Source organism: Taeniopygia guttata, chromosome 12 (genome assembly GCF_048771995.1).
Source record: "Taeniopygia guttata chromosome 12, bTaeGut7.mat, whole genome shotgun sequence".
Taxonomy (NCBI): Eukaryota; Metazoa; Chordata; class Aves; order Passeriformes; family Estrildidae; genus Taeniopygia; species Taeniopygia guttata.
This window is the reverse complement of record NC_133037.1, coordinates 12,549,871-12,563,294: the sequence shown is the minus strand read 5'-3', so window position 1 is coordinate 12,563,294 and position 13,424 is coordinate 12,549,871. Positions and strand designations below refer to the sequence as shown.

The 13,424-nt window shown below is 35.0% G+C and overlaps 1 protein-coding gene across 17 annotated transcripts in view; it reads right to left on the bottom strand.

Annotated features, from left to right (window-relative positions):
• The window catches only part of ERC2 (ELKS/RAB6-interacting/CAST family member 2), a 404,176-nt gene that overhangs the window by 257,683 nt on the left and 133,069 nt on the right, over window positions 1–13,424 (bottom strand). For 9 of the 17 annotated variants that reach the window (XR_012057919.1, XR_003962561.4, XR_003962563.4 and 6 more), the window contains 4 exons: window positions 9,901–10,038; window positions 5,043–5,183; window positions 4,360–4,500; window positions 911–946 (listed from right to left, as the gene is read on the bottom strand). Coding sequence is in view for 1 of the 17 variants with exons in the window: in XM_030283350.4 (XP_030139210.1) it covers window positions 911–946; window positions 4,360–4,500; window positions 5,043–5,183; window positions 9,901–10,038 (456 nt within the window). In the remaining 16 variants the exon portion in view is untranslated. The remainder of the gene's footprint in view (window positions 1–910; window positions 947–4,359; window positions 4,501–5,042; window positions 5,184–9,900; window positions 10,039–13,424) is intronic. The other 8 variants (XR_003962569.4, XR_003962570.4, XR_003962571.4 and 5 more) reach the window with 3 other exon arrangements.

Sequence of the window (13,424 nt, the reverse complement as noted above, 5' to 3'; positions counted from 1 at the left end):
AGGGATGGCAATACCTCCTCTAATGTGCAGTATCACATTACTTAAGCTACAAACCCACTTCTTCTATATATACACTATCCAAATTACATAGTGATTCTGACTAAGATTACTATGTAAACTATAGCTTTTAAATTGCTCTTACAGTTACATCATTTTTCTGTCCTGTGATGCTCACAGTACATTAAATGTAACAGTCTCAACCAAAAAGATGGAAACTCCTCTCTGCAGAGAAAAGGCTTGTTGCTGCTTTTCCTCAAATTGAAGGAGTCAAGTTAAAAGAGATATTGTGCAATTAAAGCAGGCATTTGTGAGAATATTAATGCTAAACAAGCCACAGCAATACTGTGCTTTTTCAAAGATTGCCTTTTGCATTTATCATTTTATATTGCAGTATTTTCTTGACTTAAAGTTTCCATGTTCCTAATGTATATATGTTAAATGTATGCACTCTTTCATGAGTAGAACTGATCTATTTTACTCGTATGGACTTTTGAAAATACTGCCAGTCATTTCCTAGATATTATTATCATCTAATTAACTCTGTCACTGAAGATAAGCTGCATAAATCAGGAGTTATGTAAGTTTGAAGGATCAAATAAAGTACAGTACAAGGAGGAATTAAAAAGCATAGCAAAAGGAAAAAAAAATCTGCATGCATTTTCTAATGGAGAAGTTGAGGACCTAAAGGACGTTTATTTTCTCAGAAACACAGGATGTACCTATTTAACACATTTCAGATTCTTAAAATGGCCTTCAAGTCCACAAAGTTCAGTTATTTGGATACAATGGATACAGCAGAGTGAGCACCAAGAGTGTTCTGCAAAGCTCCACAAGGAAGAGCACAACACAGTAAGGGAATGAATCCTCATGCTTTCATATGTTACAGCGGGCATTTTAAAAATGAACTTACTGGATTGTACATCTGATTGAACAACTGCTCAGCTTGCTACATTGCAAAGGTGGTAAGGAGTGAAGCACAGATAGGAAAAGAAGGAAAGATCCAGGAAAACAGCATTAGCTCAACAAAACCAGTGCATTTGCACAGAAGAACATGTCATTAAAAAAAAAAAAAAAAAAAGAAAAAAAAAGTAGAAATTTAAGATTCTAAACATTCCTTGGTGAAAGTGAGAGGCACTGGGGAAACATAAATGTTGACTTTGGCTCCTAAAAAAGAATAGCTGGAGTAAGAAACTTAAGGTTTGTGTTACTTTCCCTTTCTCAAGTTAAATAACCCATGAAATAAAGAGAGGTGTCCACTTTTGATGATACATTAAGTGCTGGTCTCAAGCAATGAATCACGAGAAGTGCTTTTGGCTGAGGCTGCAATTTATCACCAAAGCTTCAAAGACAGTAATAATAAAAGATTAATTAAATAGTATCATTAAATTTATTACTTTTCTTTTGTTTAATACAATACTGAATTTTCTATGCAGAATGACTTTCAAACAGTACAGCTTGGCAAATAGTACTTTAGCAACTGCAAATATGTCAGTAAGCAAGTAAATTTAAGATAATGAAGAACAACACAGGGAGGAAATTCTAGAGTGGATAATAAAGATTATATATACATACATATATAAAAAGCACTTTGCTACCTACTAGGTAATTCATGCTGTTCTTTCATAAGTAGCAATACAAAGTAACTCAACAAAAATCTATGGAATCTGGGGGGAAAAGCATTGACCATTCTCTGGTATTTAGAATTTTTTCTTTTAAATTTTTTTACAAATTTCAATCCATAATATTTGTCAGAAAATGTTCAATAAGCACATCTAGAATTTAAAACATTATGTTTTATACCAAAACATAGCAAAGTCACATCAATAATTGCTTTGTACAAATATTCTCTTCATTATTTTTGAAATGTGCCTAATGTGTAAAATCATGGGTTTAGAATCACCATATTTTTTCTTGCCGAAATGCAAAAAGTCCAGTGTTATAGGACTGAAAAATATTTGGATCTAATCAGATTCAATAAAATCCATCTTTATTATCAATAAATGAATCCTATTGTCTACAAAGAACATAAATTAGGGAAAGCTGGGGAGAAGAAACTCCAGAAGTTGTTTTGGTGTTTTTTATTTATAATTTTACTTTGGACTTGCCCCTTGTGCACATTTTCCTTCAGACACAGCACTTACCACCATTAGTGCTCATGCAAAACTAACTCCCAGCAAGCGTGCACAGAGTACTATCGTCATATTCCTTAGTTTAATTTGTTGAAACTTATAAATCAACATTGAACTATAATTATTTTACAGCAGCATAAGGAAGTACCTCTTCCACGATATTTTTAGAGAGAAGTACTCTGTAAGCTACTTGGAACTTGTTCAAGGAGACAGCCCCTTGGAGTGGGTTTGGAAAGAGAGAAGTAAACTGTGCCAGATCCCCCTGCTCCTGCAGAGGTGGATGCTCACACGTGAGCACACGCAGGGGACACGCGGGTTCATTTATGACCCTGCCGCTGTCCCCTCCTCCTCTGACCCAGACATGTGCAAGAGTGACCCAGGTTTCTGTTTCGCTCACTTTCCTGAGGAGTGAGAACCTGGTGCAGGAATTTTTCTGGGGACCAATTACTTTTAAAGCAGGGTATTTACAGGTTTGAACATAAAGTATTTCATTAAAGAAAATGTGAATTGAAAATGACTGTTTGGAGTCTACTGTCATTAACAGTCACTGTTTCTGTTCAATTAAGCATGCCCAGAGAGAAGGTTGTAACTGCATTTTATTGTGGAAATACCTGGTCTCCTACAAATGGTGGGTGAATTTCCATTGGGGCTTTATGCTGTATTTATGATATAATAAAACTATTATGTTTTCAACTTTCATTCAATAATTGTTTGTATTTATACACAAGAAACATGCTCCCTTTTTATACAAAAGACATCCCAGGCACCCTCTGACTTTCCTAAGTGCTTGTTTTTCCATGACTGTATGATGTGTTTATATGTACAGTCATAAACTATTGACTTAGGATTTCAAGTCCTTCAAGAGAATTTTGATGAGAGTTTTTAAGTGATCTGTGCTTCCGGAGTTCTTTTAATTATATTTTTAAATGAAAAAAAAAAAAAAAAAAAAAAAAGATATTTCAGATTGTAATGAACTATCTGCTGAAGTGGAGTGCAAAGTAAACAAACATTTATTCTAACAAACTAAAGCAAACTAAATTACTTCCAGAAAAAAACTTTTTTTTTTGGAGATTTTAATTCTATCATCAATAGCATTTTTAAGGTATCAGACATTTAAGTTATTTGTGTTTCCATTTGTATATGTTTATTGAAAAAAGCTTCCCCTCCTCTCAACTAAAGATCTAATGCAGGCACCTAACTGCGCATATTAATTCTGAATTAAGAAAGAATACAAGTATAAGGTTTACACGCTGGTATCCTTTATAATTTGCAATACCTTCTTCACAGGTCAGGCTATTGAAACAATGCTTAATCTGAGCAGGATCCTACTCAACCTGGGTAAAAAAAGTGTCAGAATATTATGCTAACAGTGATAACGTTCACAGAACAAATATTAATTACCAGAAAATGAAAAACTATATCAATATTAAAAAAAAACCAAAACAACACTTGATGTACACTTAGTCATGAATTGCAGAATGCCTGACCCCATCAAATACGTAATGAGAACAATGAGAGCAGACATTACTACAACACAGAGAAAGGTCAAAGAAACAATGGTATCAAAACACTTGCAAATCATTTAAGCAAAATCTAGTTTATTGCAGCAATTTAAGTAAAACCATGTAATAAAATACAGGGTTTGTACGTTTTCCTTTAAATGCTTGCTTCCACTTCTTGCTGAATAGAAATACTGAATTGCCAGCTGATACAAACTTTTGACTATTTTGCTTAATTATCACAAACATGTTCACCAACAAAGCCAAAAATATATCAAAAATAAAACCTAGCTAGAGGTTTCATTTTAGAAGCTGATTCTTTTTATTAGGAATTCCAGTATTTCTTAGACAAGCCTTTAATTTTTTTCTCATCCTACAAACATTTCAGTTTACTTCTAAAAGTGGTGTTAATTCACACACATATAAGTTGCTGGTTTGATAATTCCTTTCTGCCCTTTTCCCTTCAAATGTCCTGCTGTCAGTTCATCTATTTCTTGCAGCTTCTCAGAATTCCCTCACAGAGGTACTGAGGACAATTTCTGAGGCCCACTAGTGGCTTTGGTACAAACCTCTTGAGAAAATGCAGTACTTGATGCAAGCATCAGCAAACAGCATAAGATGAGTAGATTCTAGATTTACTCCAGAAGAGTAAATAAGCTCACCATTTCAAAATAAGGGTATGGGATGCTGATTTTTGTTTTGCTGATTGTTTGTTTTAAGATGGAACTTACCTTTTTCAACTGTGCTTCCAACTTACTACACTCTTCTTTCTTTTGTTCTATGGCTATTTCTAAAGACTTAAGTTTGGAGTCTCTTTTCAGCCCTGCTGATGCCAATGAAGATGCATGTTCTTTGAGATCGATTAAACTAGACTGGAAAACGACCAAGAGTAAAAAGTTAATTCCTAGTCACCAGGACACTAACTCATTGCCAACTTAGCAATCACTTGGATCCTGTTTCCCCCTCCCCCAAAAAGAGTTGACTCAAACGTAAGCACTGATAGCAAAAGACACCATTTTCTGCATAAACTGGAACCACAGGAGCTGGCATGCAGTGAAACACAAACATTCATAATACAGACGAGCTCATGTCGTATTTTGGAGGTACAAATACACTGAAAACTATTTGTCTAACTGACAAATGAAAACAAGAGCCGCAATGGAATATTTGAGCCTAGTGGAAGTTTAGGTAGAAGACAAAGTAGAGATTGTGATGCACAACTACATAAAAACTGAAGTAATATTTTATGTATGAATGAGGACTATAAAGAATGCTTAAGAAAACAGCAGTTCTGAAGCTGAACACTGGAGTGGCAGAATTTCAGTACTTGACATGATTCAAGAGTAATCCTAATGCACTTTCTTTCATCATAATGACAGAGATAGAAGAGCAGAGTTTTTAAGAAAAGACTGACCTCTTTTTCTGTCAGTTCAGCTTGTAAAGCATTAACTTTCTCCTTCAGGTCCTTGTTTTCTTTTTTATAAGATTCAATTTCTTCAAGTCTTTCTCTGTCATCTCGATCCCTTTGCTCCTTCAGACGCTCTATTATTCTTTCCTAACAAGTGAAAGAATTGCAGAACAGAAAAGTTGGAAATCATTTTAAGAAAAGACAGCATTAAATTTGTTTTCATTATGTAGCACTTAAAAAAAAACTCACAGAAGCAGAGGATGATTGAGTTAATAGTATAAAAAGTCAATGCAAGATTTCTCCAGATTTCAATATCATAAGATCAAGTTTTTAAATACTTGGTAAGAGTAACACAGTACAGGAACTTCATTAAAGAGCTATACTACTGATACGAGTATGTTTAGTTTTGTGATAGATGTGGAAAGATATTCACTTCAATAATGTATTTCCTGTATTCATACGTGATTAAAGTCTTGAAAAAATTTCAAATCAAGCCATGAATAGTTTCCTCGGAGGCCATGACCAGTTTTCTCAGCTTCAACTTTGTTACTACTCTACAGTGCTTGCAATAAGATGTCAAAGTTCCAGATCTAATCAGCCATTTGCTATCAGTAACTTACAGTTTACACATATTATATTTTGAGATGTTAAAAAAACAGACACAGAAAAACTACCCTGATATAAACTAAGAAACCCAAAGGAAGATTTTTCTCTGTAACCCTTCAGGCATTTAAACTCAGCCATGTTTCTGCATATTTTGCTGATTTCCAACAACTATTTCAAGGTTTGCTGACAATCACCAGTTGTTGATTGGATGATTAATTCAAAGGGTGAAATGGAAAAAGCAGACACAGTAGTATGGTTTCATTAAGCTCTGATTATGTTCTACAAAATCACATTTCATCAATATTTGAAGGATACAAACACTAATCAGAGAGAAATGCTTAGGGTACAATGAAATAACCACTAGAACTGCATTTCAACTGGAAGCAAGCCTTTAAGCAGAGTATCAGGAGAACTACTGGTATCATTGAGTGGTGGCAGCGAGGGGGGCAGTAGAAGAAATATAATTTAGGTCGGCACTTGGACCAGGGCAATCCCAGGCTGGGCAGAGAAGAGACAGAGCAGCCCAGAGGAGGAGACCTTGGCTATGTACAGTGACAAAAAGCTCAACATGACTCAGCCATGAGCACTCAGAGCCCAGAACACCACCTGTGTTCCTGGGCTGCATCCAAAGCAGCGTGGCCAGCAGGTCAGGGGAGGTGACTCTGCCCCTCGGTCCTGCCCTGCTGACACCACCTGGGGAGGAACCATCCAGCTCTGGGGCCTCACACAAGGACACAGATGTGCTGGAGAGGGTCCCCAGGACAGCCAGGGAGATCTAAGGGCTGAAACAACCTGGAAGGTCATTTGGAAGGTGTCCCTGCCCACAGCAAGGGGGTTGGAACTAGGTGATGATTTTAACATCCTTCCAATCCAAACTTATGATACTAAATAGCTTCATGTTTATTCCTAATAAAAACCAATGCAAATTCTTAATACCTTGAATATTAATATCTAAGATGCCAACCTCCATAAAGTAGAATAGTTTAATAAACTATGACATAAACATTCAGATAAATGTTCAGATAAATGTACATAAACATTCAAATAAACCATAAACATTCAGATTCCACCTAGTTATATTCAGAATTAATTTTTTACCTATTACTTCTTGAAGATTTATTTACCCAAATGATTTTTTCATCTACAACAAATTAAACACAACACTATTTCATCTTTTTAATGAACAGTGTATTTTTTTTCTCAGTCAATCACAAAAGAAGACTAATTTATCTGTCAGCTGCATAAGGCTAAATGTCAAAAACGTGTTAAAAGGCCCTAATAAACCATGTTTTGCTTGATTAACAGCTAACTTGCAGAAATCCCAACAATGTGTTCTTGTTTCAGTCTTGTTTGCGTTGGGCAGCTTTCCTTGTGCACTAATCTGGGACCTCACAGGTCTAATCTATTTGCACTTTATCACAGAAGCAGGAACTGAATTGCCCAGCATATAGCCCCATTATCAGACATACTCCATTGCTTATCTGCTGTATGCTGCTGCAGTAGGACCAACTTTATAAATATCAGCTTCATGAAAGCAACCTCTTGAGCTGCTTTGGGCCAGTCCAAGAGCTGAGATATTCTTTGAAAAGTTTCTTGTTATAACATCAAGGCAGCTGATAGCACTTTTGCATAATTTGATTTTCAAACTTTTTTTTTTTCTTTTTTAATCACAATGTAATCCTTATTATTGTTGTTTCAAATCTTCAGTGCTCATAAGAGGCTCTGAAATTAGGGATAAATAGTGGAATGAATATGTTTTGCAGCTTAGTTCCAAAATGAACTCAAACACAAGTGAAGTTGATTTGTTTCTGATTCCTGACAAGAAAACAAATCACATCAGCAGTATCATCAGAAAAATTATAAGATTAAAAGAAGGAAAATGTGACATTGTTTTATTATGTCTATATTAATTTCTCATTTAATGTTCCCAAGATACCTAATCACTAAATACGAAAGAAAATCAAGAGATAAATACTTGGAAAAATCTATTTTCATAAAGAATAAAGGAGACACATTTTCTAATTCAGAGCCAAAATCTTAATCTTTTTTCAATTTTTTTTCAAAGAAAAATGTGGGAAAACAATTGAGTTTTGGACTTTAAAAATAGCTTTATAATTCATTAATATCATATGATCATGTTTTAATTTGTTTTTTTCTTCCTACAGAAGCTAAGAAAATCAATTCAGATTCAAGTAAACTGTGGTTATGAATAAATTTTATTTCTGTTTTAAAAGAGCTTCCCATGACAGTCTTGAAGAATTTTATTCATTATTCTTAAATTAAAATTCTGAAAACTACTGAATGGACAAAGAATTAATATAATGCAAAAAGTAGCTTAATCTCAGAGTTTATAGAAAAAATTATATAGTTGAAAAGTAGGTCTGATACAATTTCTAGAAAGAAAAACAAAGCACGCAAACAATGCATTTCCATGGATATGGAAACCAGGTATTCTTAAATGAAAGCATCATCCCTTCTTGACAGCATTACATACTGAATTGATAAAAGTGCTTATATTGATGCACTTGTTAATAAACAACTCACTAAGGGTTCCTGTTTTGTCCTATTTGGGCAAGCCTCTATTTCATATTTCTACCAGTATTCCCAGTGGAAATGTTTAATAACAATTGATAAAGTCTGTATGTCTTAAGAATGCTACTGCATAAGAAAGTTACTGAGAGCAGTTAGGAGGAATTGGGAGACTGACACAGAAAGGAATGAGGCACATGTGTAAACAGACACTGTCAAAGTATTTAGCTGCCAGAAGACACAAGAAAAACAGGTGTAATAGTCCACTTGGAATTTCTAGAGGATGGCTACTGGCTTCTTTCAGTGTGCAAGTTCATCCCAGAAATCACCCTTGACTTCAAAAACTCTGCCCTTCCAAATGTGGCCTTCAAAGGACAATGGAAAAGAAATTGAGGGTGATCTCCCTGTACAACAATCAAAATCCTACAGAGATGTTTCCTAACCTTGGAAACTTTCTCCTCCTTGTGGCTCATGCTCTCAGATCAAGTATCTCGTTTTCCAAATGCTAATCTGAATCCTAACTCAGCAGTGTTGCTTGCCTCCTATGCCTCCTACTGCTGTGCAAGTCTCCATTGAGACAATAATTCTGCCTCCCAAATGACTGTTTTAAAAAACCCTCAGCCACCTCTATGGGCATCTTGGGAAAGTGACGAATCCAGAAAAGATATCTTACAATGAGAGAAAACAGATTAAAAAGTACTTTCTGTCATTTTTTTAATAACATGCTGTGCAATTGATGAACACTGTGTCCAGATTAGCAGTGAAAGATTACAGAAATGTGTCATTTTACTGTATAAATAAATGCTTGTCCACATGAATCAATACCAAATAAGAACTTTTTTCACTGTTGTTTACCAAGCAAATGCTAGGAAATCAATTAAACACACAAGAAATAAAAAAATCTGACATTAACATTGTATGTGTCAGTGCCAACACCACAGCAGCATTTTCAAGTCATATGCAGTCATAAATACCTTCATAGGATTACACACTGCAGAATGGCACATATTACTCAACTGTTCACATTTAAGTAGTATATATTAAGATCTGTGAGCTGAAAAATGTGGGTATTTGTACTAATTTTTTTGGCATATAAATTCACTTGCATTACCTCGTATTCAAAGTGAACTGAAAGAAGAAACCTGACCTCAGTGAAACTGGTAGGAATGTTGCCACTAATTTAAACAGTCCAGATTTATCCCTTCTCCTAGATATTTTCAAATCAAAGGCATAGAGTTTGCAAAGAAAAAAAGGAATGCTCAATATTTTTTTTTAATTAAACACTTTCCGTTAAAAATGAAGTGTAGGAAGCCAATAGTGCTCACAGCAAGCCAAGGTAACAGTTGGTACATCCATTTGCTCTTGGCCCCTGCTTAATGAGCCAAAGAACAGGATATTCAAGACCACAAAGAAAGAAAAATGCCCAAAACTCTACCTTCTTTAAGTCAGGTGTCCAATGCCTTTCAGTTCTTTCAGGAAATAACCACTCACCTCATTGACTAAGGCAAAATCTTCCCATGTCCTGGGCCATTTTCTCCATAAGCATTCAAAGGACATCACTCCTTCCCCTGGCAGTCACTCCCTGCTCATCCTACCAGAACAGGGCCACCTGCTTCCCTGACAAGGCCCTAGCCTTTGGCAAAGCTGTCAGGCCAACTTCGAAGTACATTTTCTGCACACACTTCACCCACAAGAGCAGCACAGGAAGGTTTTCATGAGAGAACATTACCTTTTCTGATAGAGCTTCCTCTAAGGTTGCTAGTGCTGTGTCTGTATTACTGGAATCCGTCTGCAGCGACTTCACTCTGTCTTTTAGATTAGTTAGTTGTTTGTCTTTGTCCCTAAGTTGCTCCTGTAGATTTTCAATCTGTAAATAAAAGCATTACAATAATCACCAACCTTGTATAACGTTCCAAGAGGGACTTGAGTGCGTACACATCAGGCATATGATACATGCGCCTCATTGTACTGCCAGGATTGTAACTGCTATAGCATCAACAGTTTTAAACTTCAGTCCTGTCTATTTTGTTTTCTTTTGCTCAAGAAGTATAATTTTCCAGTAAAATAAAGGGAAAAATCTCACTGCAGTCAGGTATTTTATTATTTAAATATTTTCTGATGTTAATCACTCCAGTTTAAGGTACTGTGTTATCTCAGTAATTCAAAGTATGTCTGGAATTACCCCTTTAGATTATTCTAGTTCAATAAGAAGGACAAAGAAAGGGTGAGGCAAAGCAATTTGACTGAGCCTTAAAATGAGGAAGAAGAAAGATTATAATCTGCCTATTTAAAAATCTCTTCTTCCATGATGCCTTGCTGTAAGGAAAACTCAGCTGGGCAGACATCAGGATGTTTATTCTTAAAAAGGCCAAACCCACAAGCACCCAAACAAAAAATCTCAAGGGGCAACACTTCCATTCACTTTCTTCACCTCCATGAAAATTTAAATACGTCACTCTATTTTGGATATTTTAACTTCTTTAAATAAAGCTGGTTGATCATCTAGAAAGTATTTGAATATTGCTAAAGTACCTCTAAGTACACCATGATTTATAGTGGTTAATTCAGGAAGAGCTAAATCACAAAGGTTTTGCACAAAAAGTTGTCCACAGAGCAATGTGAACTTTGGAAGCAAATGTGAATAAAAGCACTCAGCTGCTGATGGTCATGGCAATCCCCTTCTGTGGCTGTAAGGCACTGTGACCTCTGGGCAGAATGCAGCAGGGTGTGTGTTATGTCAGATGTGTAAAATTTCATTAATTGTCTGTTGGAAGAATCCCCCTCCCTCCGTCCTGCACTCTCAGTGCCACTCATTATGCACCAACTGGCACAAACCCAAGATTTGTTACTTAAGACTTCACACAAATAAATAGTAACAAGAAAATTAACTGCTCTGTTATTTTAGTATGCCACTTCAGATAATATAAGAAAATATGCCAAAATCCATGAAGTATCATTTGTTCAAAACTGGTTTTAAATATGTTGTCAACATTGCACAAATTATTACTGTCAACAGATATTCAAATTCTTACTTTCATCAGTGATTTTTTCAGTTGGGATCATGTTCTCTTGCTACTGAAATTAATTAAGTTTTCCTGTTCATTTTATAATGTACTGATTTTTTTTTTTTCACATAGCCAATATCTTTCCATTTAAAGCAACTCAGAGTTTAAGAGAAGCAGAAGCTTTTACAGTTACTTTAAAGATTTCTTTACAAATGTGAAGTTGAATTCAATGCATGTGCAGCTCTGCAGAAGTCAGCAATTACATCAATAAAAATTTGATCTCCATATGCAAGAAAGTACCACCATAATCAAACACACTTTAATTTGGGGCACACCTTGGTAAAAATTCTCCTCCTACTACATTATACAAGTGTGGGAGAAAAAATCCTGAAGTTTTGACATCATATATATCTACAATTAACAAGTCATAAAATCCACAGTACAGCTGTGTGCACTGCATAAAGTGTGTTTTTAAAAAAATAAATTTTAAAATAATTTAAATAAAAATTATAACAAAATTTGAAAGTAAATTTGGAGGAGCACAACGCAATTAGAAGCTTTTTATAGTGTGTCAAATACAAGTCTTGTAACTTTTTTTCTTTTTCCTTAATATACATTGTTTGGTATATCAGATTACTGCTATGAGCCAAAGATTCCACTTGCTATATAAACTATAAAATACTAAGGAATATATAGAAAGCTCTTTTTGGGAAGACCTGACATAGAATAGCTTACTCTTGTGAATGACCTCTTGCAATATTTTTCTTCGTGTGTATATTTTATACAGATACAGAAACATGATACACATGTTAATGAGTTAAGAACTTTTTATTTTATGGCATGTGTATTAGTCACATCTAAAATTACATTAACTGGCATTCAGAGGACTGCACACTATGTTTCTTTCTTTACTTCATCCAAGTATTAATGATTCCAACAACTACCTCATGACACCCTGTGGAATACTTAAGCAATTGCACATTTCAGCTTCACCAAAACAAATTCTCAAGTAAAAGGGAAATAAAACAGGAGAGTGAATATTGATTACATGTTCTTTGAAACAAAGTTAAGATCTGGTCCTTTACTATCATCAGCTTGACCTACCAATTCTAGGCACCCTAAATTAAAGCACTTATTTCCTATGCACAGTGCTTATCTGAATTCCACAGCATTTACACGATTTCCTTCCTTTTAAAACTAATTGAAAATATGAGCCAACCCTTAACCAAGAAAACATGTTCTAAAATTATTCAGCATTTACAAAATTCTTTCCTCAGAGGTAAAAGAGAACAGGCAGCAAATTAAAAACATCCCCATTGAATCACAACTGCTTTAAAATAAGTCACTCAATACATACTCCATAGATAAAATAAGAGGAAAGGATCTAATTATTCTTCTATTTGTGCTATATAAAACTGAAGGAAATACTTTGATGGGAACAGGACCACACTGGGGTATGCTAAAGTAGAATCAGTACCACAGAGTATTTGCTCTTTGGGATGGGCACAGGATTAGCAAAGACCGACTGATGCAGACAAGACTTTATGATCAGTAATCACAGAGTTTTCTCTAAAATATTACAGAAGACAAAGAGATAGAGAGGTCTCACATGCTAAAATCTTGGAACATAATATATGATTTAGTTCTTCCTGAGATTTTTAAATCCAGAAAGAACAACAAACCCTCTAGTAACCTCTGTCATTCTACAACACACACATATATTTGGTACAAGCATTTATGTAAGAATACAATTCTATTATTAAATAATGACTTTTGAGCATGCCTGAATTCAGTTTATGGCAGGGACTGTCAAGACCTCCTTAATCCTCAAGTACTTATTTTTTCTGATAGGAAGTTAGTTACTGTGAAGTTTTGTCCACATCTTTTTCTTACCACTGTAAACTGCTATGTCCCTGTGCCAGGATGAAAAGAAAGTGCTCTATTCTTTCTGTATTTCACAAAGTGTGTATATTCCCAGGGCTTAACCCAGACTTTATTCCTTCTTTTAAAACAATACCCTTACAGATAAATGTCTTTCCTATGAGGCATCCTGTCAATAAACCTCAAGTGCTAATCTTGTCACCTTTTGGCGACAGTCTCAGGAATGCTTATTAAATACTCAAGGGATTAAATTAAATCTCACCCGCAGACAGGCTTTAAAAGTCTCCAGTAACCCAAGTTCTCAAGAGAAAACTCCTTTTATTGTGAAAATTAAGGTACTGTACTATGAAATTTGAAAGAAAATTAT